Source organism: Embiotoca jacksoni, unplaced genomic scaffold (assembly GCF_022577435.1).
Source record: "Embiotoca jacksoni isolate LCO1_2020_lvr unplaced genomic scaffold, fEmbJac1.0.p SCAF_15, whole genome shotgun sequence".
In the NCBI taxonomy this organism is placed as follows: Eukaryota; Metazoa; Chordata; class Actinopteri; family Embiotocidae; genus Embiotoca; species Embiotoca jacksoni.
Window position 1 is genome coordinate 12,146,629 of NW_027185285.1, and position 27,963 is coordinate 12,174,591.

A 27,963-nucleotide genomic window follows, 5' to 3' on the forward strand; every position below is an offset into this window, starting at 1 on the left:
TATTATTAGAATAGTGGCAACATCACAATTTTTTTATTGACATACAGTAGGGCCTCATTAATGTCTGAAAGTGTTACCACAGCAGTCATAATATCATCTTGTACAAAACCTTCAACTTTCTGCATCATGTTTCTTCTCTGCTCAGGTTATTATTATGATATTTTTCACCTTTTCCTTGAACGGAGCTACTTTTCATAATAAATGATGTTTGTAGAGCGTGCACAGCAACTGTGGCCACACAGGAAGTTTTTAATAACTAGAAGGAAGAAAGGAGCGAGAGAAATGGTGTCTTTTCAGCAGCTGATTGAGGTTTTTACAGAATGACCTCAAATAACAAACATTCAATATATTGCTTTTGCTGTATTTATTGTGACTGTGTTCGTGTTAATTATTGTTATTCTGTTATTTTTAGGTCTTTATTAAATGTTGTTTCTTATTCTAAATGCTGTTTTAATCAGGTTTTTATTGTAATACAGCTTTTCAGATGTAGAAAGGGTCTCATTTTAATAATGGTTAGTTATGTGTGTGTGTGTGTGTGTGTGTGTGTGTGTGTGTGTGTGTGTGTAGCAGCGGTCCACTGCATTGTGGAAAGTGCTGAGCAGCAAAGTTCAATGCATTCAATGTCAGGGCTAAAGGCAGAAAATAATGGTGTTATCCGGGGATAAGCCCTCGTTTATCCTGCAAATAGAGTGTGTGAGAGGGGACGAGAAGGGAGGGAAGGATGACAGAGAGACTTCTCCATTGAAATCAGTGTGCGTAAATGACTCCATTTAACATACCCAAACAAGAGTGAGACCAAAGTAAAGTATGTATATAACAGAGGCAATGAAAAGCCAGGGTGCAGCTAATCTTTCTGCATATTAGCATTCCAAATTTCCAAACATACAACAGCCTTAATAACAGTCAACAGGTCAACAAGGCCAAATACATTGCATCATGTTAAATGTATTAATTTTCTCCTAAAATAAAATATATAACACGTATATGGGAGTTTTTATGTAGACAAAGACCTACTGCAACAACAACATTTCAAAAGACTTTTCATACTGTACAAAAAATGAAGATAGAAAAAAGAGAGAGAGAATTAAATAAATTAAACGTGGATGAGTGCACCCCACACATTAGGTTCATTGCTTCATTGGACGGCAACAGATGGGCAACCTCACACTCCGACAACAAAAACAGAGGAAAGAGAGTGCGAGTTATAGAGAGAATCAGATGAAGGGCGAAGGAAGGAGGACGGAGAGACTGGAAGAGGTTGTTAGGGAAGCGGGAGGATGAATATGATGAGAAATTTAAAAGAGGAAAAGTGACTATGAAATAATAAACAGTGGGAGAATGGGTGGATGTAGGACTGAAGCAGCAGCTGCTCGCACTCTGTGGATGTGTTGTTTGCATGAGTTAGAGGGACAACAGCACGTTATACTCTACAACACCTCAAACAAATGTTCGCGTGTATTTTTTATGGCACACTGAGATAGATGAAGATTGTAATGAAGGAGGCCCATATGTCACACACTCATGCTACCCACTAAAAGCTTCAGCATGCAAAGAGCTCACAGTCATCTTATGTTAAGATTGCCTTATTTAAGTTAAAGTGGAAGCAGCTTTCTGAGGTTAAAATCAAAATTATATTTTGCTATTTGTTGCAAATTTTGAGATTTGGTTAAAAGAATAGTTTGACATTTAGTAAATACGTTTGCAGGTATTCTTATGAGACCTAGATGAGCACATCTACATAACCATATCTGTCTGTATATATGGTGAATATGACAACCAGCCAACAGTGAGCTTAGCATAAAACCTGGATGACACGACTCCATGCTGTGTTTCAAACTGCGTACTTCCCTTACACTCACATACAGTATGTTACATGTTAGTACACTGAGTTGCGGAGTACTTGAGTTTCAACAGGGTAGTGCTGTCTCAAATCACACACTGCCATTCTGCACTTATCAGAAAAAAGCCTCTTTTTTTATTAGTATTTGAAAGCATCCCCTGCCTACATATCTACCGACTTTAATTATTTTACCCAGAAATGTATGTGTTTTCGTGCCGTCTGCTTCACCCACACACAAAACATGCTGATGGCTTCTACCCAATAGCAGTATGGTGGGACTTAGTGCAAAATAAACACTTTTGTACCCTGTTCTGCAACAGCTGCAACTTTCTCAGATGCCACAGTTTGAAAATTCTTTACGTTGGTGTTCTCTGCTTTTCCTTGTCATTGTTTCATACCCATTTTTCATCTGCTTTTAATTAGGTCATCAGGGTGCTTGTAGTGCACTGCATGTTTCCATAGTTGCCAGTGTGAATGCACTTCTCAACGCACTCAAAATAGTGAGTGTTAGTACATAATTATGCTATTTGGAACAAATCACTGCAGCTGGCCAGAAAGAAAATAATCCAGTTTATAAACTCCTTGTAAAAACAAACAGTTGTTGTCCTTGTTTTTGTACAGATTAAGCAAACCAGATGCACATGTGTTTATTAGTGAATTGTGTAGGCTGTTTCTCCCAGCTTAGTTTTTGTGTTAGCCTTTTTTATGTCCGGACATGAAAGTGGCTTCAATCTTCTTATCTCAGCATGACACAAAATAAGCATGCATCACAACAATGTTGAATTTGTCTTTCAAAATAAAATTAGTCAGTCAGAATTGCTTCAAAGTCCAGTGTTCAAACTTTTCAGATGGTTGCATGCAGTTAGTGAGGACACATGTTTGATTTTGTAGCTTCTGCTCTACTAATCTGATCTGCACATTGGCCAACATGAAAACCAGTCCCCCAAACAGCTGGTACATTGCTTTGGGAACATGTATCCTACTCACTATAGAAAATAGTACAATCAAAAGACAAGTTTCCAACATGAGTCACAAAGTAAACTTCGTGGCCTCCTCTGACCTCCTCTACACTCTCAGTCTTGGTTTTTTTCCCCCTTCCTTTTCCTCTCTCATACACCTGTATGTAATGGTGTTTAGCCTGAGTGGCTAAAATCACTCAAAATCACATCCCTACTAGTTTGAAACAACATGGGGGAATTGAAATGACTCAGGTAATCTTTTATTTATTAACTGAATTCAGACATATATGTTGTGTTGATTGAAGTTCATACTCCTGGTTTTTATTTTCAGACCATTTCAGAACTTATAAACATCATCATCGTCATTTGACTTGAAAATGAAGGTTTAATGCACCTAACATCGATTTCAAGTTCAAACAACAACAGAAAATGTTTCACCAAAATCACATTTGGTGGTCGTAAAACAAATTGTATTTTTCAGAATTAATATATAATTTTAAGTCAACACTTTCACTCTTATTTTCAAGGTGAAAAAACAAGTTGTATATTACAGTGTGCACAAAGCAACAGAGGACTCCCCTCTCTGCTATACATGCCACTCCCACCTCCTCGCATCTATTTTCCTTTCTTCCCCTTTGCATCTCTCTCTTTTTCCCTGTGTGTGTTTGTGTTTGTGTTGTGTGTGTGTGTGTGTGTGTGTGTGTGTGTGTGTGTGTGTGTGTGTGTGTGTGTGTGTGTGTGTGTGTGTGTGCGTGTGTGACAGTAGTCATGTCAGAGTAAGGCTGGCTGAAGCCCTTGCAGCAGTCAGCCTCTTTGATGTAGAGCCTTGCTGAATTAGGCCATCACCCAGCGGTGCTCTGCTGCCTGCCACACACACACACACACACACACACACACACAAAGGTACGCACACATACAAACCAAAACAAATGCATGCTGGCAGGAAAGCATGCAAAACAAACACACACACAGCCATGCAGGCCTGACAATACTTTAAATAATACGCACTAAAAGATGTCCACAAACCTTTCCTCACTCTCACAGTTTCTGTCTCCACATCCACACTGTGAATTACATTCATCTAATATAAGTCCTCATTTTCCTCTGCACTTCTCTTTAATAAACATAAATTTGAATTTTTAGGAGGGCTTTTCCTCTGAGGCCTCCATACCATAGTACATCAAAAACATGCACACATCCGTGCACACACATGCAGAGAAAATGTAGGACAGTCAGAGAGAATCTATGCCAGAATACAGAATACAGGGAAGCATCTATTGTTTTACTCTCTCTCGCTCTCACACATTTATGTATAGTATACATGGAATAAGACCAAAGTGACAATGACAGGAAGCCTCCTGAATTACACATTAAAACAGGCTGGTGACTTGACATTTCACAAAATGAAGACGATGCCTTAAAATGAAAAAAATATATATATACGCTGTGCACAGAGGAGAAATGCATTTCGTTCATAAAAAAGATGAGACAATCGGAAAAGTTTTTAACTCATCCGTCACAGGCAGTAAAAACATTTTACTTCCCAGAATGAGGTTATTATGTTTAGTGAATGTTCAAAATAGCCCTCCTCCCTCCCCCACCACCACCGCCACCATCCCCCAAACATTAAAGCTGCACTAATCAATATTTTGTAAGTAACAATGGATACAATTTCCATGTGTGACGTGAAAGGTGTCGCTTGTAGTGAGAAAACCACAGACATGCATAACCCTCTCAGCTTTACAGAGCTTTTTGACTTCTTTCAGCTTATTGTTTTTGCTTTGCAGCTTGTTTTTAGTGGAAAAAAAGAAACATTTTAAAGAAAATATATATATTTTTTTTTTAAAGTAATCAAATAGCAGATAGAGAGTAAGCAAACAGGTTAGTACACTGTGGAATATTTAGCATCTAATAGAGGCAGATATTGGGCCTGAGGAGACCAAAACTGACCTTAAAACAAATGTGTTAATAAATATTGCATTAATCAGTGACAGAACTGCAACTTCAAATAAATGCTAATTTTGTTCCATACCGGCCAATTCTACTTTCTATACATAAAATAAATATATATAAGTTGTGTTTGTTGCTAATTTTGCTCCCTTATTTTTCAGATCAATTGTTCATTTTAAACAAACCAGTGGGATACTTTTATTTTTTTCAGATTTAATCACTACCTGAGCTCGCTCCTTTATCACTAATACACAAATGGCGTTTTACTCCAGCAAAAGCAGCAGTTGCTTCACATCTTAAAGATAAAGGCTTAAAGGTGGCCACTGCTACATATAACATATAACACATATATATAACCAATAACCAATTATTTAGGATTTTATTGAATCTGAATAAAAAATACAGGAATTATGGTACAATTTGAGGATATTAACACATAAACCAAACCAACTCAACTCCATGCTGTGCCCCTTTATGTTTAGCATGATTGTTATATTGTATTGCCATGTCCGGTTGTTAGAACCCTTTGAGAAGAAAAAGGGCAAAGCCGGTACACACATTACTGCATGTTATGCTGTAATACCACAGAAAAAAAAACTAAAAAAAAAAACTCTCTGTCAGTATCTCTCTCACTCTCTCTCTCACTCTCACTCTCTCTCTCTCTCTCTCTCTCTCTCTCTCTCTCTCTCTCTGGTGGCCGGGAACAGCCCTGTGGTCAAACTGGAGACCAGCCAGGGATCTTTCCATCAATTAGCTGATATGTTTTCCCTGTCTATCTCTGCCTTCAACTCTCTCTGTCTTTCTGTTCTTCACTCCATTTCTCCCTCTCATTATTTCCACTGTTGTTGGCTCTCTAGAGGAACGCTTAAGAACATGGCATCTGAATGTAGGACACTTAAAGAGCAAAAGCTATTCCTTTAAATGTTAAGTAATCACACAAAAATTCCTGAAAATCTAATTTCCTAGATAAAAACAGTCAATTTATAATGAGTTGTTGTTTGTGTTTATTTGTTATGGATGGTTGATTGAAGGCCGTGGACCTTTGAATTTCTGTTTTTGTGGTTGTAGGGGACACATGAGAGGAGGTGGTTTCAGTGGTTCACACACGGCAATCACAACCCACTATTTCACACACACACACACACACACACACACACACACACACACACACACACACACACACACACACACACACATACACACAGCGATGCACGCATACAACTACAACACACAGTTGGGCCTCCCTGCACTCCACGCTGCTCACAGTGTGTCATTACTGCATATCAATTACACGGGGAAGTGAAGATCTATTTCTAATTCAATCAGTCAGCACTGGTGTCACTTTTCTCGCTCTCCGGCTTTCTCCCTGCCTCTACCACTCTCTCTCTCCTATTTCCCCTCTCGCTTGATTCTCACTGATGCGTTTCGGTTATCGTAGGGCTGGCGGACGCGGGCGTAAGGTTTAAGTGTTTGTTTACACAAGAGTGCAAAAGTCTGTGTGTGTACTTCATCCCCCGTGGGAAAGAGACTTGGTTAAGTTTTATACTTCTGGAGAGATTAGACTTTGGAGAGAAGTGAGGTAATCCTGGCCTGACCTTGTTTCTTCAGAGGGAGAGGAGGGCTTTAAGGTTAAAGATGATGTGTGGATATTTTCAAAGATTGTGTATCACTCTTAAATAAAGCGAGATTTCTTGTGTTGCTGCTGTGAAAGTACTTTCTAAAATGAAGGCTTACTTTTTTTGTTCTACATTCGACAACTGTCACTAAATCAAACTGTATTAATCAATTCAGCAAACAGTTACAGATCCAGCAGATGTGGAGCAACATTTGTCATATGAGCTGTGTCTTTGGCTAATTATACATCCTGTACTTACTATCCTTTTAGCTCAGTTTTAATCTCAAACAACTCCAAAAATATCTGACTTTTAGCTGCTAAATCCTCCAGTTAATTGCCCACTTTGTCAGTTCTTTGCTGCTGGCAGATGATGTACAATCAGTTCATCTGACATGTTTTGCTACAACAAAATGAGACTGATGAGAGCAGTGAAACTAAGCATAAACGGTGAAGTTGGAATACCAAAACAATCTGCTGAATGATGCTACAGAACCATTCGTAGGGTTCAGGAGAACAGTGGAGTCAGGTAGTAATTTTCTTTTCACAATCCACATTATAATTTAATAAACCTTTATTGTAAACATATTGGTTAGTGCAGTTTTAAGGCCCATCAGACAGAACCAGCACTACACTCATCCTGGCATGTTGAGTTTTACTAATCCATCTTTTTTCCATGGGGTGCTGCTGCACTTGCCTGTCATTACCAGACCCCAATTCACTTAATGAATAACCCAGGTCTGACCACACCCCATTGGAGATTGTTTCATACATTGCATCCTAATGGGCCAAGAACTCGGGTTAATTTTGAAACTATTGGAGCAGCCTTCAGCCAATCAGCATTAGCCACAATATGACATATGTTGTGCGCTGAAACTTGCCAAGTTATAAACAGCAGAAACCCTCCCCTCTCAGCAGCTGCAGTGTGCAACACCATGTTGGTAAATGACCATTGCAGACTTTGTAAAGTAAATTTGAGGATACAAGGAGCATTGCTCTTGCTCCAGCTTCAATTCTTCGATATATTCTAGCGTTGCTGCAATTGTTCATGTCACTTCATTTAGCTAAACCAATGACGCTGCTGTTGGAATTACATTTCGAAACAAACAATCGACTTCACTCTCAGCCACCCCCACTGGTTGCTCATTGGTCCTCCCTTTACAGTGGCTGAGAGAATCTAAATCTAAACAGGGTTTCCAGACAAGAATGACAGTGACAACTGAAGCCATGACAAATAGGCAGGCGGAGCCAGCATGCTGCAGCACAAAAGATCTCCAGAATTATATTTATTTTTACATGAGATCAAAAGAGCCTGCACCAATGCAAACAAATGTTAGCATCAATCTTTAGGATAAACTATTATGATCGCAATGTCGACAGCGAGACGGATAAAAAAAGACCATTCAGACAGACAGCATCCTGCTGGGAGAAACAAAACCCCTCCTTAATGAACATACAGATCAACATCAAAATACCACAAATAAAGGACATATAAATAAAGTTGTGGTGGTGGGATGAGTATATCAGCTGAGCAGCTGTCAAGTAATAATGGTTCAATGGTATGACATAACTTCAAAATCTGTAATTCGTCCACAGCATACTGTTAGTGTCAGTAGTAAAAAACTACTCGGTTAGGGAAGGGTTAGGAAAAGATTTCTTTAAAGAAAGTCACGTGGCTTTCTAACGGATTTGAACCCTGGTTTTCTGGGTCAAAGTCATGGGTTTGATAAATCCAACAACCCCCAACCTACAATCATTTTTGTACTTCCTTAAACGACCTCTGTCACATGACCTTCCTCACATGACCTCCGTCTCCGATTCTGTTCATACCTGCGTTTACTTCTCACGCCAAGGCTACGGTGTGGCAGGTGTATGACACGCTTTAGCGTAATACTGGGCTGGATGATTGGCTGTACCACTGCGTGAATATGATTGGGCATTACAACTCAGCAGCAATTGAACCAGTGATTGTGAAGCCTAAATGAATGAGAATGTAACTGTGCTCCAGCTACATATCTTTGAATCAGCAGCTTGTTTACAGTAAATCTGGCATCTTGTCTGCAACACACATGGATAAGTGTGCGTGTGTGTGTGTGTGTGTGTGTGTGTGTGTGTGTGTGTGTGTGTGTGTGTGTGTGTGTGTGTGTGTGTGTGTGTGTGTGCGTGCATGTTTTAGGTTTGTGCGTTTCATTTTCTTGCCTGCTCTCCTTGTTTATGCTCAAACTGTGGGCCTATATTAAGAATTGTTTGCTTCTGTCCTGGATAACCTGCACATGCAAAGGCTTTATGAATATATTTGTTATTTTAAGCAACAAAATTATGTAATGAGGGCTGATAGAAATGCACAAATCGCTGTCGAGCCTCAGCTAATAATTACACACATCCTTCACAAAAAGAGCATCTTGCATCACATCCTGGATGTGGTGTACAAACACACTATTCGAATCACATGTGTCTACAAGTCTCACTCTATTCCTTCATGGAAAACAAAAGTCCATCCTCTCAGGCCATAATCTACCACAGAGGACTTATCGGTGCTCCTTTTTTATATTGCGCAATGTTGTTCTCGCCTCTGGAGAATATTCTCATAATTTGCATTCTCTTTGATTGCCTTTTCAGATATTTGTTTGATATTTGCTTCTCTCTCTTTGTCTCCATGTCTGTCTCGCTCACTTAGATCATAACCATTTGAACAATGCAGCTCTATCTCCCCTGGGTCCGGCCATGGCCTTGTCTCACCCTCATAACAACCTGGGAATTGGCTTCAACAAGTACACATCGCTCAAGGCTGTGGGTGAGTGGCATTACATAGACGGGCTCACAAACACGCACATTCACTGACTACATAGATAAATACACTTCTACATTTTCCTTACATGTATGCATGTTTGAGTACACATTAATGGATGCAACTACTGAAGTGGAAGCAGCAAGACAGAACCCAGGCTTTCTGTACAAAGGTCAGTGAGGCCAAATGTGCCGGGAAGTGGCTCAGAGAGAGAAAGCACCAATTAAGATAATGGATTTTTTTTTTTTAATGAGCCTGACTCTTGTCCAAACATGTTGAACCATGATTCATGTTGGAGTGCAGTGGCTGGTTTTCATGTTGGATCATGGCAGATAAGACATAAATATTATGACTAAATTATAGAGCACACCACTCTTGTCATCTCAATAAACACCCATTCCCAAATGCATTTCAAAACATGAATTGGAAAAAGTGGCATAAAACAGGGTTGCCTCAGTTCTGGAAGAAACTATTTATATTGAGTTAGAGGTAAAAGCTGCCAGAGTAGCTCTCCTCAGCTGTAATACACGACTGGATATCATCACATAGCACAGTATCGAGCCAGTGTAAGCTTTTATACTGTTCTCTGTGCCTACATAGGGCATATTTTTTGTGAAAAGCTGTCACTGTTTAGCAGGAGATAAGCCAAACAAGATGTTGAAAATATGGCTTGTTTAATCTGTCATGTGTTGTAATGCACACACTTTGCCAAATGCCCAGCAAAACTACAAAGAAGAACACAACATAAAAATGCTAATTCAATTTAACATATACCCCTACATATGCAGAGATAAAAAAAATATTAAAATAAAATAAAAAATAAATCATAATTAAAAAATAAAATGAAGTGCAACTACGTGGTTTGGCACTAAAACTAATGAGCTACAACCCCGTTTCTAAAAAAAAAAAATGCATGTTCATTTTGAATTTGATGGCAGCAATATGTTAACAAAAACTTTGTAAAAGTTGGGACAGGTGCATGTTTACCACTATTTTGCATCTCCTCTTCTTTTGACAACACTCTGTAAATGTTTAGGAACTCAGGAGACCAGTTTCTGGGGTTTTGAAAGTAAAATGTTGTCCCATTCTTGCCTGGTATAGGATTTCAGCTTCTCAACAGCTGGGGGTCTCCTTTATTGTATTTTTTGTTTCATCTTGCGCCAAATGTTTTAAATGGGGGGTGAAACACAATAGTAAACATGCCCCTGTTCTAACTCTTTTTAAACGTGTTGCTGCCATTAAATTAAAAATAAGCACATACTTTTCCTAAAACAAAACAAAAAATCTGTCTCAACATTTGATATGTTGTCTTTGGTTTATTTTCTATTAAATGTGGGTTTATGTGATTTGCAAATCATCTCATTCTGTTTTATTTACATTTTACACAGCATCCTGACTTTTTTGGAAACAGGGTTGCAAATAAACCAGTATTTACATTTATATACTGTGTATCATGTATTTTAAAAGCCTTTTGACTAACGCGGGTCTTCAATTGCACTAATAACATTTGGACAATGTTTGCCAAAACTGCAAAGCAACATAACTTTGTTAGATTTTAAACCAACATGTACGACTTTGTTTTCCAGCACCAACATCAAAACATTACATAAGGAAAGTCCAGAAAAGTGCAGAATCTAAACCAATCTGGCCCAACAATTTAATATGCACTTGTTTGTGGTTTCCCTGTATTTTAAATCGATCATAAATACATTACTCTGATAACATTAACATGGTGTTACATGAATGGTGCATTAGTTTCATAACTAGTGATTTTCTGGATTGAACAAAGCGAACATTAGGATCATTTGTTGCCTTACAGCCTTTATAAAAGCAGTGTTCTGTGTGTTAAGCCGGAGTCCAGCCATTATAATGCTGAGAGTTATTGATAGCCTGCCTTTCTGTGAATAGGAATAATAACACAGCTGTGGTAGATGGTATAAAACCAGTGCTGATGGTGACATGACTTATCCTGGAATGGTAAACATGTCCACAATATAAAAGCAGAGATATAACACAAACACAATACATTATGGGTAATGTGTGGAGTGAGTGACATCACTCTGGACAGCAGTAGGGTGAAGCTGCCAGTTCAAGCTTGCCCTACAAAATGACACATATAAACATAAACATGTCCTCCATGCAAACAAACACACGCAGCATGTTCTTTTCTCCAATGCACAGACACACTTATGGGTCTGAAGTGTAAATATGTGAATGTAAATATGGACACGCATACCGTTTGATCACTGCAGACAGACAAGGACACGGTGACAAAGATGAGAAGCGACAGCCTGACATGTACATGTTCTGTTCATTGACACAATATGCAGAAAGAGATGGAGCTGTCCATCAGAGCTGTATCAGAGTATCAGATGTAGAAAGAACAGAGCCTTGGACATCCAAGTTTCAGTTTCGTGATCAGTTCACCAGCCACCATTATAATAACAGCAGCAGATTTACCATTGTGACATTTTTTTTAAAATTATTTTTAGAGCACTGCTCCTTAGATTTCAGACAAAGGAATCCAAAAAATAAAAAAATAACCCAGCCATTAATTTTTAGCCCCCAATTGTCAATGTTGCTAAAAACACAACAGTCGCTGCAGCAGATTTGATTAGCAGTAGCTCTCCAGCTAATAAAGCATTTTGTCCATCATATGTCAAAAACCTTCTCTGACTAACTATTTAATGATTCCAGGTGACTGGTGGTTTTAAAACAAGTATTATAAGTATGATGAGGAACAATTTAATGCCAGGCTGTTACTCTATGTTGTTCTAATAAACTCCTTGTCGGTTGCTTAGCTTTAATACTGATTAGCCTTTTCATACAGTATCTTTTCACTTTTCAAGGAGAAAAGCCTTCCAGGCTGAAGATGTGTTTAGCAAAGGTAATTCTATCTCTGTTGCTAGTGTTAGTTAATGCTAATGCCAGTCTAATTCTCCTGGTTTCCACACAGACAAATACTGACGAAGTATTCACAAGGCCCTTGTTTTCTAAAGTATCCTACATGCAATGACATTTATTTGTTTTTATTTGTTTTAATAACTTGTATTTTCAGAATATTAAAATAAGACATTGTGCACAGAATCCACAGCGCACTGGACAGAGTTTTTCCCTTTTTTTTTTTAGAAATAAACTCAAAGTTTATAGCAAACAACATTGAAATAAAACAGAACAGCTGAGCAGTTAGGACAGTAAGTCGGAGACAACTGAGGCCAGCGAAATGTGTGTGAGTGTGGCGAGTGACTGAGGAGAAGAGCAGAAAAGAGAAAATCTCATCTCATTATTCTGCTCAGTGACTGAAAAACAAAGGCCGATTGCAGCAGCAGCAGCAGCAGCAGCAGCAAACCCCCAACCACTCAACAATGAGCGTCAGCCACATTTTACAGAAAAATATTTCAAAGTAACAAATCCCTCACACATTGAGGTGCAATATGCTCCTCTTTCTCTCTGGATGTCGAGATATCAAGTTCAGTCTCTGTTTAAAGACACACAGGCGCCTCTTTGTGCCCCTCTGTTTGGAATCGGCTGTTTTTGTCTCACACACACACACACACAGTGCAATTTTTGTGTGTCATGCTCTCTGCCATCAGGGACGTTGATCCTCTGACACCGTGGGTCCACATGCTCTTAATGATGTACCTAGGAGCTCACGCAGCACATATACGACCTATGACCTTTGACGCTGGGGCTTTTCCATTGGTTTCTTCAGTTGTCGGTGCACGCTACATCTGCTCGAGCAGCTCATTTTATATTTGTTTGACAGAGCTCATGTAAAGTGAATACTTGGAAGATTAGGCTACTATTATCATTATTGAATTGTGCCCGATCATTTAGAACAGTTTTGTTGAATTTCCTTTTGCAATTTTTCTTTAGTCAAACACAACAGTCATATCGATCTCGTTTAGTTTTCAGCAGGAAAGTGAGTAACTACATGTCAAACTACTCCTTATGTAATTATCTCTGTGCCTGTAAGAACACACTCACCTACACAGGAACATAGATGTACTCACATCATCTTTTCACACGTTTATCAGTTCTCTTGCTGGGCGATAAAGCTGCTGGGTCCAGAGATCCCTCCAGTGCGGACAAAGTCATGGCTAAGACACACAACAGATTGGATGTGATAGTTGACCATCAGCCAGGTGAAATGGCAGGTATTTGTACTAAGCTGCTTTGAAATCTTTACTAACACACAAAGTCTTAAAGTAGCGGGTAGCATCACACGTTTGTTTTTTTTAGAAATTTGTCCTGCAAAGCAAGACCCAAGTGGGAAAGTGGGAAAGTGGAGAAAAGGGAGACAAAAAATAAAAAATGATTGTGACCGAGCAGAGCAGGTCAAAGAGGTCAGGACACTTTGTGAGAAGAAACATGTGGCAGGTGTAGCAGCAGGACGCTGGAAGCAGCAACTCTGATATATCTATCTGAACTAAAGTACTGAAAGGAGGACAGGTGGACTGGCAAGGAGAAAATGTGGGATAAAGATGCTCAAGGTTAACAAATGAGAAAAGTGAGAGGAGAGACAGAATGAACAAACAGAGGAGGAAGAGATAAAAGAAAGTACTGTACCTTTATCACTGCCCGTACTTGCTCTACTCAACTGTACTTGCTTTTGCTACCAGGTACTTTTCTGGATTAAATTTTCCACTGCAGACTATATTGCTCACAGCTTAAGTTTTCTTCAATGATTATAGTCTGGAAACTTTGTTTGCATTAACATTTGCTCAGCCCCTCTGAAGAAGGGGCCAATCAGCGACCAGTGTCGGTGGGCAAGTACGATTACATTGAAGTTGGGAGGGTTTTTTCTACATGTAGTTGCAGCTTTGATAGAGTGTCAGCGTATACTGATTATTTAAAGCTGCTCCAATTGTTTCAAAATTAACCTAAGGTCTACGCCCAGTTGACTGCCATGCCATGTTATTATCTTTAACAAGACACACACATGATTCTTAAGAGCGATCGTAAGCACCTCTTCAACTGATCATTGTGCTGTTTTGCGGGTTGCCATTAATTGAGTAGTCCAGTGAATAAAAAAAAAGTTGATGCTGCTACCATAGCTTAGCTTGTTAACAGTGGTGGGTTCTGCAGGAAGACCTGTGTCATTCACTTTCTGACTAGTCATAGTCCACCCATCTCCTTTTAGTCACGGCTCATGTAGAACCACAACAAAAATAATACCAAAAATAGGAGCAGCTACAATTTACAGCTTTTGCCCAATGGAAAAACAAAAACAGAAAGTAGAGTTGAGCCGAGCTGGTATCTGCAGTGGAAAAGGGGCTCAAAAGAATTCAGTCCTGGCCAGTCAACCGTAACCATGGAGACAGGTTCATTAATGTTTAGATTTTTATTTTTTTTTATATTTATTTACCCCATATCCACCAGCAGTTCTTTTCTTTGAGGAAGCAGGTGAATTAATACTTTATTTATGATTCCCAAGTCAGTGTCCAAAGCATGTCAGGTCTGCAGGAAAGAGAAAAAACAGCACTATACAGAAGGTGGAGGGATTTCCTCGAAGGTGTGAAAGACACTTTGCCAGGACACTCGGACTCCAAGTTGTCGGCCAAGACTGCCTGAGGTCTTTAATTAAAGTTTCACAATCCAACAGCATCACTGGTGTGTGCAAACAAAAACCTTTAATCTAAATAAATATTGTGCTAAAGGACAACTATTGGTTATTTTTCAAAAATAGATTTTTAACAAGTGCAGTGATTTTCATTTGATTTTTTATTGAATTTCTGGGGAGTTTTAGAAGAAAAAAAAAAGATTTAGTATGAGAATAAATTTGCGATTTTTTTTTCCCACCGTGTGGTTGTTGCAATTTGTGGTCTACGCTGCAGGATACATAATGGTTGAACATAAGTTTTTGGTAGATTTTTAATATACATGAACTGGAGTGATCTGAAAATGTGGCTTTGAAGATGAATCAGCTCCTTTAGTTCAAAGTATTTTTTTATGTTTTGCACTACAGGATAGAATTCCTTTACAGTCGATGATCACTTGAGAACCTGAAGAGACTAATCAGGAAAAGCACAGCAATGTGGTTCTTAAAATATTATTTTTATGAGTTGCAAACTGTCAGGTTTGTGAAAAGAATTGTGAGTTTTCAGTTTGGGGAATGTCGTGCATGCTGGGATGTTTTCCTGCAGGGAGTTTTGCTCTAGCATGCCTAAATTCTGCTGGACTGTCCTGTCGTTACATAAGTAAAATATGCATAATGTTAAGCAAAGAACTGCTCAAAACACTGTTGTGGAAATCCCAAAGTTTCCAAAAGGACCAAATCGGTTGCATGTAAATGTGAATTACAGGGTGAAACAGACATCTACAATATTTCCATATGATGTTGTAAATAGGAGACTATCTCTTTATGTGATTCATTCAGTATAAGGCATTATATAGCTGCAATAATGCAGGTACAGAAAATTTGCTGCCACATAAGTGGAAAATATCAAAAAAGGAAAAAGTTAAGGGCTAGATCAAGAGTTTAGGGGATAAAGGATGCAGATCAACATATGTATTGTAAACAGTGAGGCCAATATGCCTCACTGTTTACAATATAAGGTTACTGTGAGAGCACCTTAAAAATTCATAAAATGTGTGTGAAATTATATTTAGGGGGTGCAAAAATGCCCCTGCATGGACATAAAGAAAATAGAAATAAAGAAATTGTAAACAAAAATGTGTTCAGCAGAGCTCCAGTAGCTGTAATTTAGCATTATTTATGGTTTTCCAAAACAATCAAAATTTATAGATCCTTCAGAAAATAATTGTATTAGCTCAATCGTTTCCACAACGGCAGTGTGTTAATAAGCACTTTACCGAGTGGGCGCTCTCTGAATACCAGTGCAAACATAATGAAATGGCATTAAAAATAGACCAAATAGAATACAGTATGTTGTCAAACTCTGAAATCCTTTAGAGGCTCCAACTTATGCAGTGGCCCAGATTGGGCCCACGGGCCTCGCTGCAGGCAGCCGCTGGTTAGAGAGCAAAAGCTGATGTTGTTGAAGTGTATGAAATAAGCAGGAAACAAGAGAGAGAGAAAGAGAGAGAGGATGAGCAGATGGAGAGTCAGTGAAATGGAGAGGGTGGTGCGTAATACTGCCACAGAGGACTGTCAGGTGCTCCTGCTGGCAACATGTGGGGAAACACTCAAATGGACAGCAACAGCAGTTGTTGTGAGAAGGAAGGGTGTGTTTAATTCATTGTTTCTGTGCCGTCCCAGATTTGCCCACCCAGGTCTCAAGATCTGAGCCCATTTCTCTGTCAAATTCTGCTGCTGTAGCCTCAGCTGAAGTGTAGTACACGAAGAACAGGGATACTGTGACGACAACCAACAAATGCTGTAGTTCCAAAAAGAAATCATAAACAAAACTGCACAAGGCATGTCCATGTACAAACATAATTCAGAAGGATGACATAAAAGCCAGGCTTTGTGGAGCCCACTAGATATTAAACCTGTGCAACATGAACTGATGCAACACAGTCTCAAATTAAAATGTGCAATAGCTACATTAGTCCACTGTGTAAAACGTATTGCTTTCACAATAACAGCTCAAAAATGTGGAATTCCCGACATTTATTTTACTCTTTTCTATTAGCCTGCTTTGACTTCCTCTGATTGTCCAACACAGCAGGCTGGCATCTCAGACATCAGCACAAGATGCCTTTTGGTTCAGATTAGGACAAGGTTATTTTTTGTTTTACAATAAATATATTACTTACTTAAGTAATGCTACATATGTTACAAAAGTAGACTCACTTTCACACGAAACAGACACAACTCTTCCTGGGGAGAGTCATGTTCGATCCATCCAACCACCCACTCCCTCATCCCTAAATGGACTTTGTCACTCTTAGTACGCCGTCACCTGACTTCCTTCTTCATTAGGCGAGTCTCAAATGCAGGCATCCTACACTTTAGAGCAAAGGTGACCAGAAATGTTCCTATGAAAGGCCAAAAATGAATCTAGATGGAGGTCAGTGGGCCAAAAATAAAAGTTTGTGTCCTTAAAATGAAATAAATTTGACAAAATGTTAACATTCTAAAATGTATTATCCATTATCTACCTATACCTGCTTTACCCTGAACAGGGTCATGGGGGGGCTGGAGCCTATCCCAGCTCACTTTTGGGCGAAGACAGGGTACACCGTGTACAGGTCTCCAGTCTATCACGGGGCAAACAGAATCAAAAACCATTCACGCTCTCATTCACACCTAAGGGTAATTTGTAGCTTCACCAATTCACCTGAAATGCCTGTTTTTGGACGGTGGGAGGAAGCCAGAGTACCTGGAGAGAACCCATGCAGGCACAGAGAGAAAATGCAAACTCCACAAAGGGCCGGATTCAAACCCAGAACCTTTTCGCTGTGAGGCAACGATGATAACCACCACACCACCGTGCCACCCATCTAATATTCTCTTTCAGAATATTTAAAACTCTACTCTTTAATCTGTGTAATACATATTTAATTTTTTTGCAGACAAATTTGTCAAAAACAGTCATATTTGTCAGTTCGTCAATGTCTCGATCTCTTCATCTTAAATGGCATATGGACAAAATGGACATAAACCTCTTATTATGTCATTTTTAGGTGCACAACATTTTCAGTTCTTAGTAATTACGGTTACGATTTTACAGCTCTTAAGAAATAAGGAGAAAAGGTACGAGCTTGTCAAATGTCGTGGTGGAACAAAACAAAGAAGGTGCAGGGCCAACATGAACTGATTCAAAGTCCTTACAGTGAAACTAAAATGTGCATCACACTGCCAAATCCATCTGGTGCACACTCAAGCTGCTTATTCCTTTTTATATGAGCACAAGACGTATGTAAATGTGTATTTTGTTGCACGGTGCCTGGCACACATGTAGTTCCGCACACATTTACATACACGAGACACAAATGCACACTAATCCTCGATATGTTTGAATCCTGCCAACGTTACATGAAAGTTAAACTGCTCTGCTATTCATTCCATTCATTATTTTCCCAACTTTCCAAGGAAAAAATATGTGCCCTAAATCTCTGTCCCTCTCTTGTCTCTTTCTCCAGAGGTCTGCATGACATATTGACTGAGGAGTGAACTACTTGTTGTGGTTCTAAAGAATTAAGAATGAATGGCTGTGGTGCCACTTGTGTTATTTGATGATACAATGAGGAAAGCAGGAGCGTGTTTAAGTCCTCGGGCCGGCGTGGAGAATTTTTCAGAGGGAGCGAATGATTTCCTGTAATTCCATCTCCTTCCCCAACAGCTGCTGTTCAAGTGCCCTGGAGTTATACAATGCAGCCACATTTGAAGTGTTCAATAAGCAATTACAGAACTGTGATAGTGCCGGACAGTTTCCTGACGTGTGAATGTGAGACTGCTCCTCTAGGTGTTTTTCTGAGAATACAAGAATCAGGAAATGTTCTCAGTCATCTTGGCTGTAATATATTTTATTACTAGAATAGACAGCTTTAGCTACAGTGCAGAAAACCAGCCTCAGCTAAACTTTATAGTTTTAATAAATGCAGTCAGTAAATCAATAAATCTGGAGTCTCCCCACAAACACTCAGCCACATGCACTGAAACTGAATACTGTAAATTAAACACAACTCGTCAGACATCCTCTCGCCAGACTGTTGACACAATCCTATTACGATGTCTCTGTTTGCAGGGTAATACAGATAAGATCAGACACACAGGTTCACAAACTCATAAGGTACAAAATCAAGCTGATAGCATGCTGTTATGTTATGAAGACATACAACGTCGAGGAGAAAGACTGATTCAAAGGCAGAGACCGTGAAGGAGTTTTTTCTCAGGCTCTTATATCTCTCCAGGAAAAAAAAGGACCAATAAAACAGGGCTAAGCAAACAAGGTTGTTAGTGTCTTCAGGGCAGAGTGTGTATGAGGGGTGGGGCGGTGGTGATGACCAAACAGCAGAGTAGAGTTCCAGTCAGGGAGCTCGCACTAATGTGACTCGACACGCTGAAACCACTCTACTTTTATTCCTTACAAATCACCTACTCATACTGCTTTTTTACTATATTTTGTAGGTTGTCATCTTTTTTCTTACTTTTAACTATCTGGTCAGTGCACAGATCAAAAAAATATGATACAAACATTCACATCTTCGTGGACACGCATGCACCCAGCAGGATGCATTTTCTATACTTTGGCTGTTTTATTTATTTGCAGACCTGAAGAATTTGCCTGGAATAAGTTTGTAGATATGTGATAAAATGTTTCTGCGTAACTTTAAACAGAGGAGGTGTCGCACTATGTTCATGAACAGAGTGTGTCTCAATAGGAGTAATGCTACACACCTTTACCTAAACCGTGATTAAATATACAACTACCCACTGAAAAACAGCTGTGGCTAACAATCAGTAAAGGTTTTAAGTGTACGAGTTTAAATTATTGAATAACAGAACGTTATATCTTGGGTGCACATCTTGAAACTGTGGTGATTATATAGATCTTCTGCGTTGAAGATGCGCGTGAAGCATCCACTTTTTAGAATTCGTAGCTTCTTTGCAGAAACATCCATATTTGAGGCACTGCATACATGGCTACATCTTTGTGTTTATTGGCCTAAAGTCTGCACTACATATATGTTACAAGTCTGGGCAGACATGGGTGTAAACTGCAACATGGCTCTTTGGCAAAGGCATACAATTGTAAGGTGGAAATTGTAGTTTTGGCTTGTCATCAAGTTACTCAGGAAATTAATGTTAATTAGAGACAACAGTTGTGGTGACGTTTGTCATTTTAATCTGTGAAAGCGGTGATGAATTTTCACTTGTAAGGAGTGAATTGCTCACAGTGTAGAGCCTGACTGTCATAAAGCAGAGCAGCGCTGGAACATAACAGGCTGAGACAGACAAGACACAGAAAAGAGTTTCTTGAAGAAGGCATCGGATTTAGATTTTGCTTAATTTTAGCCAATAGAGATCCATAAAAATGTCTGTTTTAATCCTTACAATTTCAGGACATCCTCATTTTTTAGCTTTATTACAGTATTTTTTACATTATTATAACTCTCTTTCTCTGCTCTATTTCTCCATTCAACAGATACAGCTGCAAGAGACTACTACAAGAGCTACCCCATGGTAGATTACACCCATCGCCAGTCTCCTCCCACTTTCCAGCCAATCAACTTCCACCCCAAGGACAAGCCCTTCCTCCCACCACCCGACATCCACGCACCCCTGGCCATCACCATCAACGCCTCCCAGATCCCCAAGCCCAAGATCTCCAAAACCAACACCCATCCACTCACCTCCAGCTCGGCCTTCAAAGCGTGGGACCCGAGTAAGAGCCACATGCAGCACCCGACCGCCACCCACATGGGCCTCGGGGGGCAGCAGCACCACCCCATCCAGCAGCAGCAGCACCAGACGCTGCACCAGCAGCAGCACCAGACGCTGCACCAGCAGCAGCAGCAGCACCAGACGCTGCACCAGCAGCACCAGACGCTGCACCAGCAGCAGCAGCAGCACCAGACGCTGCACCAGCAGCAGCAGCAGCACCAGACGCTGCACCAGCAGCAGCAGCAGCACCAGACGCTGCACCAGCAGCAGCAGCAGCAGCAGCACCAGACGCTGCACCAGCAGAACAGCCGGCGCCAGGCTTACTCCAACAAGAGGCAGTTCAGCATCGAGACGCTGCCCGAGCTCTTCTCGCAGCCGCTTGGCTACGGCCACTCGCCGCACATGCACCCCAAGCACAAGGGACTGGCCACCAACAGCAAGACAGAGGTCACTGTGTGAACATGGGTGAACAGACAGAAGACAAGACAAAAAAAAACAAGCGGAGTTGAACGGAAATGCTCTGATATCTTTTATATCCACAGCGATGGCGTGAGGGGAGAAAACGATTATCGTATCTGAAATTTTTTTAACTCTGCATATTCCTCATCATTGTCAACAATAATAATAATTACATGAGTGAGATTCGTGTATTTTTAAGAGCACCGGATCAAAACAGCAGCCGCAGATGAGCTGTGAAGGTGGTGGACTGGCAGGTGTTGGCTGCGACTCTTTGAACCTGGCAGCTCTTCTAAATAATTGAGTGGCCTCTCAGTGTGTTGGCACAGCCCTCTCCTCCGTCTCTTCTCAACCCTCTTGCACCTCAATGATGATCTGCACTGCTCTGTAGCGCCGCTCCGCCGCGTACAAACGTTGAAAGTCCCTCACACAGACTCTATTTAGCCCCAACAAACTAGCCCAGACTGTGGGCCGCACTGTCAGAGAGGCTGGTAGAGGAGTGTTTCCCCTAAGACTTTGGCTTCCCATCAGCAGAGACAATGCCATTGTCTTGTCAGCTCTCATTGCCCTCCGGTCCTCCGAAGGGTGAGATATCAGCCTGGCAATTCATACCAGAGAGGAAGGGCAGGGTAGTGTGGGAGGGATTCATCTCATTCCAGGGGAAAATGAAATGAGAAGGATCTGAATCAAGCATGCATGTGCGCACACACGCACACACACACACACACACACACACACACACACACACACACACACACTTGTCATATATTGCAGAAGGTTCCTAGCAGTGTCAGAGACCACAGGCAACTCCAGCGCTATCCCCCTCTGAGACGCAAACAAATGCACACACACACACTTGTCTCTCCCAACACTGATTCTCATGAACTGGGCAAACAAATAAGCCAACTCTCTCCTTGGTGTTTGTAGCAGCTTGTCAAACTGCAAATTTTAGTCACAGTCTCTTGTGTTGTGGATGTTTTTACCTCTAAAGTAAAAGCAGGACATGTTACACTGCCAGGGAAAACGGCAAAGGAGTCTATGTATCCAGAAAGGTCATTTCAAGGTCACAACATTCTTCGTTTCATGCACATCCTCCAAGATCCAGTGATTTATTTTTGGCTCCATACATTCACAAATCATAAAGAAGCATCAGTGATTAGCATTGTGTGTTTCTGGGTGTAGGAAGAGGTACTCGTGATGCGTACAGGAACACCTTTCCTCACTACTGCTGTTCCTAAACACAGCTGGTATGATGTGCTTACTGCCGCAATGCCAACAAAATTTGAACGGCTGACACCACTTGTCAGTGCACTGCAATTTACTTCACTCCCTCCTAATGAAGTGCTTTAGCACTACAACTGAATGACTGCTACCCCTAAACAAGGAGCAATGTAATGCATGCCAGCTGTATTTGGATGCATTCAAATGCAGTGTTTTTATTGAGACGATGGTCATATTTTAAATGTTGAATATGGACCCAAAATATCAGTTATTATCTCGGTTTCCATCCAAATGTAAAAAAAAGAAATTGTGATATAATGGACGTTTTCATGCACAGCTGCTATGCTAATATTAGGAGTTATTAGGAGGCTCTAATACTCTAGTCTCAATTCTAATTATTTAATTACATTTTTGAGTGTCAGTGACAATTACTTTGATAAATGGAACAAATGGACGGGGAGTGTTTGCTTGGTGCAAGAGGCATAAAAGATGCTGTAGCTGCAAAGTTGTCTTATTTACATGTCGTGGCTTCTTAGCTAGCCTGGTAGCCACTGGGAATCATCCAGGAATCAGACAGAATTGTTCAGAGTTGGAGGGTGTATGAACCCTGCAACGTCACTGTAAGGATTTTTAGAGGGTTGCATGTGGTCACCGGGGCAAACGTCAAGCGTTAGGCTCAGTCAATGCCTTCAAACTGTAGGCCAACTGTTTCTTAAAGCCAAGATTAATAAGTGTTGGATTTGCAGTTTTTTTAAAGGATAGTTTCAGTACATTTACAGGAACACCACAAGTGTTTGTGTTAATTTCCACGATGGCACCCATCTTTCTATCTCAGCCACCTTTTTTCCATCTTGCCTCTTCCATTTGATTAAGCTCCCCGTACATGATCCAGTTCACTCTAATATTGTTGACCATCAAAAATGTCTCACAACCATCATCACAATAAGCCTCTGGGTAAATAGGGGGTTGGGGTTACGTTAAACCTACACTGCGGAACTTTTATCTCCCCCTTCTGCCAGTAAAAATAATTACAAAGACACTGTCGACACATGCTTACGTGATAGGCTCCGCAATAGTAGCCTATACTACTGTTTAGAGCATCACAACCCCTGCCAAATGACTAATATCACAATCAGAATTTGATCCGTTCAGTCTAATAACATTTATAAATTCTGCAATAGCAGCACCATGGAATCATATTATCTCCATGTAAATTAGCACTGGGCTAAACTGGAAATTAGCTGTCTGGGTTAACATTTGGTGCACATGTTCTGCCCATTAAGCATGCCCAGTAGCTGCTAAATGCATTCATCTATTTAAAAATGTCAAATTATTTATCTGGCAGTCACAGGCACGATCTGCATTATGTGAACATATTTGGCAAGCTTTGAATGTAACAGACGTGTTTTTCTATGTGAAAGTCTTTTGACACAGACTCAAGTGTTTCAGCAGGTTCTCATCCCCCAAAATCTTTACAGCAGAGGTGGTGAGTGTAAAGTTAGCGTGATACATAGAGCCGCATTCGTTACATTCATTGGAAATTTTGCTTTCAGCTTTCAGAGTCCCTTACCTCCACACCACATATTCTCACCTCCACAGTACAGAACAACCCAACAGCCAGAGTGACTCGCTGATTGAACTCACCTTCACTTGTTATCATGAGGACACCAGCTATGCCGCAGTGCATATGCCTGGCACATGCTATACCACATCAGGCAGGTGGTGGAACCTCATCAAACAGCCACGCTCACCAGAGTCACACACTATTTAGCACGTTTCCTCCCTCCCCTCGCTCACTCTCCGTCACTCCGTCTCTTTCTAGCAACCTCCTAGCAGACTTTCTCCCACTGCCTGACCTCCCTCTGTGCAGCCATATCTATGAAGGGTTGAGCGATGGGTACCGAGTGCTTGTCTGCTGTTTGGTAACCAGTGCTCCAAGCTGTTGTAAGCCGTGATAGTCTCGCTGAGTCCTCTTAGCGTGTGTATGGGGAGAGAAGTATAATTAATGACAGAGTCAGTCAAAGCATGGCAGGCTCCAGATTTACTCCCTGGCACACAATCCCGCTTAAACACTTTGAAGCCCCCACACAAACTGGAGCATGACTACAGTCACACACGCAGAAAAAAAAACTCAGACAAAACTAGCATCCACAAACATGGACTGTGACACGAATGACCAGATGCTTTGCAATATATTATTCATATCTGGAGATTTGATGAACTACTACGTGGATTTTATATGAAGGGGATTTTGAGTAGGAATTTTTTTTACTTGCAAGCAGAGATGTCAGTCAGCCAAATTCCCCAATTTGCATTTTAATTTTAACAGAGCTCGTAATGTACACAGGCAAATAAATTGAGCGGCAGAGTACAACTTGAACGAGAGAGAACACATTAGCAATATAATGCTTGTTTGTAATGCTGCAATGGCTTCTCCACTTTACCTCTTCAAGATGTGAAAAACCTGTTAGGCAAGCTGTTGGAGTGCTGCTTGAAGCTGCTGGCATGCTTTTGTAATAAGGGATCAGCAGAGAATGGGGATAATGAATACAAAAGCATGAATGGGATATGCATGGTGTGAATATGCATCAAACACATCTGCGCTTATGCTCTCCCCAGCGCTGCACCGTATATAATTCACCATGTTGCAGCAGGTTTCTCCTTCGTAGCTTCCTGCTCTCTTTGACTTATATTCCCATGAGGTGCCACACTTTTAGTGGGTCACTTCATATGAAAAGCTTTTTGGCCTCTAAAAGACCTACCAAACTCTTCTGTGGGGTCTGTCCTTAATCACTCGGAATGCATTAGAGGTTGAGAACAAATGAGGAATGACAGCGAGTAAACAAGCAATATGCGTCAGTAAAGCAATAAGCGCTCAACCGTCCTCCTCCAATCTTTATCTCTCTCTGTCTGTCTGTTTGGAGCCCTCCTCGGAGTTTAGGGGTGGGTGCTAATGAGGGTGCAGGCGTTTAGACCGAGGCGAAAGGAGCGAAAGAATCTGCAGAGGGCTTGAGAGAGGATGAATGAGATGAGAGGAGAAAAGAGGAATGGGGTTGAATGGACACAGCTGATATGGTGACAGTTGTTTTTCATTCTGATTTGTCTGGGTGGTGTAAAAAAAAAAAACAACATTCATTCTGGGTTTCATCTCTTTCGATGTATTCAAACAACCAGCTTTCACAAGCACTCTGTGACTGTAGCGGCAAAGAGGAGTCGGTCTTTGCTCTGACCCGCACAATGTCAACATCGGGAACGGGACCGTTTCCTTCTCCTTAAACACGGGCAGACCACGGAGGTTGTTACGCAAACAAACAGCACTGAAAGGTAAACACCACAGCAGCGCTGGCTCCAGGATGTACAATTAAGGAGAGGAGTAAGTCCTTCAGGACAAACCAAGCCTGAGGACAGGCTACCAGCAAAGTGAAGGAGACTGACGACTTCTACTGAGCTTTCCTCAAGTTCTGTTGGCTGACACATCTCACACTGATTGGCTGACAGTTTAAGCGAGCACTGTGAATGGCTGAGTCTTGAATATCCTCTTTCACTTTGGGAGATTTGCATCAGATGTGTCACGGTCCCAAAAAACAATCATGCTGATGTGCTGGAAAACAGGGACACCTTTTAGTGTTGATTTCCCTGTGGTGACTAATCACCGAAGGATTTTTTTGTTGTTGTTGTTGTTGTTGTTGCTCAGGATGGACTTCCATGACTCCTGTCGTGCAAAGGACTGAATGAAAAAACAAATAAGACTGGAAAAGCCTCTGATGAGCCACAGTTTTGCGTCTGTTGTGGACAACGTAATTACTTGAACACAGGCACAAACATACATGCACATACACATGAAACAAGACACAAGAGCCTCAGAGGTAGAACTCTAATAATACCCTACATACAATGTCCACAAACTTTGTGGTACAAAACAGGACCAAAAGCCTTGAATCAGGAGAAACTGAGTACACCTAACTGATGCTCAGACATCTAAAACAGTAAGAATGCTGAGACTGTTTTGGATCATCAGCTTAGAGTGCATTTACTCAATCTCTCCTGATAAACGACAGACTATGGCGTCACTTGCTCGTCTCAGAGCTAACTGACTGTTGTTTGTAAAACTTCCTCTCTATAAAATAAATGCAAGTATTCTACCGTAGGTTATCTGAATGCAACCTGGTAGACATACTTGGGCTCCATGATCCCTAGCAATATATAGATTATGGTGTATGGTTCAATTGTTTCTTTGTTTTCTGTCAGTTTTTGTACTGTGTTTTTTCAAGGATTGAGCTCCTGTCAAAAAAAATCTGAAAAAAGAAAAACAAATGTTCATTTGACCAATGGAAACTTAAAAAGTGCTTCCAGATTTTAGACTCATGGCTGCGCACGCCAACCCCCCCCCTCCCCCCCACACCACCACCACCACCACCATCTCCACCATCCCCCCCCAGCCCCGTGCTCCCCTCCCTTGCCCTCCCTCCTTCTCACCCAGCGAACATACGACACACAGCGCAATGCGACTTAATAGATCACGTGGGGATCTTTTGAATCACATTACGTGTCATATGTTTAAAGCTTGTGGTCTTTTGGGTTACATTGTATGGTATACATGCATTCATGTATTTAAACGTCAAAAGATATTGCATTGTATCAAAGTGCTTTGCCAACACATTAGCTGGAAGTGAAAGGAAGATTCAGTGATTTATTGTACAGCTTTTGCATCTGCAAAAAAAAGAAAAAAAAGAAAAAAAAAAAGAGTCATGCATTGTGTCATGATTATTTGTAATAGGCAGCAATAGGCTGCCTTGGATTGCTATGTACTAATTGTGTATATATGTATGCTGTACCACTTGTCTGCTGTGAAATTTGTCGACTACTCAGCTTATATAAGGGCTTTTTATAGATATAAAAGCAGACTGGGCAATCTGACGTCACTCTCTGTAACTCAAGACAAATTTCTCTAGACTTTTGTTTTTTTGTTTGTTGTTTTTTTTTTTAGGGATGAAGGGATATGAACAGAATTTTCATGCATACAAAATGCTATACAAATAAAGTTTTGACTAACTGAAATGTCTATAGGCACTCATACTACATTGGCCCATGTGTCCTGTTTGAATAAATCTTTCAAGAAATATAGCATTCATTTGTTGATCGTACCTGTGTGTACTGGCTGTTTCTTTCCAAGAGAACGAAAATGCAGAAAACGAAAAGGTCCAAATTTCACCATTATGATAAAGAAGAGTTCTACGTTATGACAGAAACACTAAACTGAGGAAAAATCACAGATGAGAAGACTGATAACAACAAAAAGATATCCTTCTCAGAATATCAAGCTATGCTTTTAAAAGAAAGATTTACTTGACACGTCGTCACTGCAAAACCTGCAGGTTAAACAACAAAGTCTACACAACTTATTCCAATATTATCTTTAAACGGCCAATCTGTAAACAGCCTAGTTTAAGACTTTCCAAAATGGACAAAACCTATCCACATTTTGCGTGAAAATGAGTTTTAATGTATTGTCAAAGAAGTCGAAGAATTGTGTTGCTGAGTTAGTCCATGAATTAGCATGCTCACAGCTAGCGCTGAAACGAGCAGTCTCATAACACCACTTTGTACCACAAGATGGTACATTGACTCACTGTAGGGTAAAGTCTGCCCTCAGTCCAACAGCAGAGGAAGTAGTTTTTTTATTCTAACTTCTAGTTACGATGAATGGAACAGTAAACGCAACAATGGCTGAAATTTTTGGCAAAAAAAGAAGCAGAACAAGAGCTGACATCCAACAGACAGCTATTGGAGATTAAAGTAAAGACATTTGATGCTGAACTTGTGGTGAGTAAATAACTGTTT

General features: G+C 40.5%; 1 protein-coding gene across 1 annotated transcript in view; it reads left to right on the plus strand.

Moving 5' to 3' along the window:
- Positions 1 to 27,266, plus strand: part of LOC138198313 (protein shisa-8) — a 103,674-nt gene extending 76,408 nt beyond the window's left edge. The window contains exons 4-5 of the mRNA XM_069149666.1: positions 9,039 to 9,155; positions 20,207 to 27,266. Of these exons, the coding sequence (XP_069005767.1) occupies positions 9,039 to 9,155; positions 20,207 to 20,904 (815 nt within the window). The 3' untranslated portion in view covers positions 20,905 to 27,266. The remainder of the gene's footprint in view (positions 1 to 9,038; positions 9,156 to 20,206) is intronic.
- Positions 27,267 to 27,963: the final 697 nt, after the last annotated feature.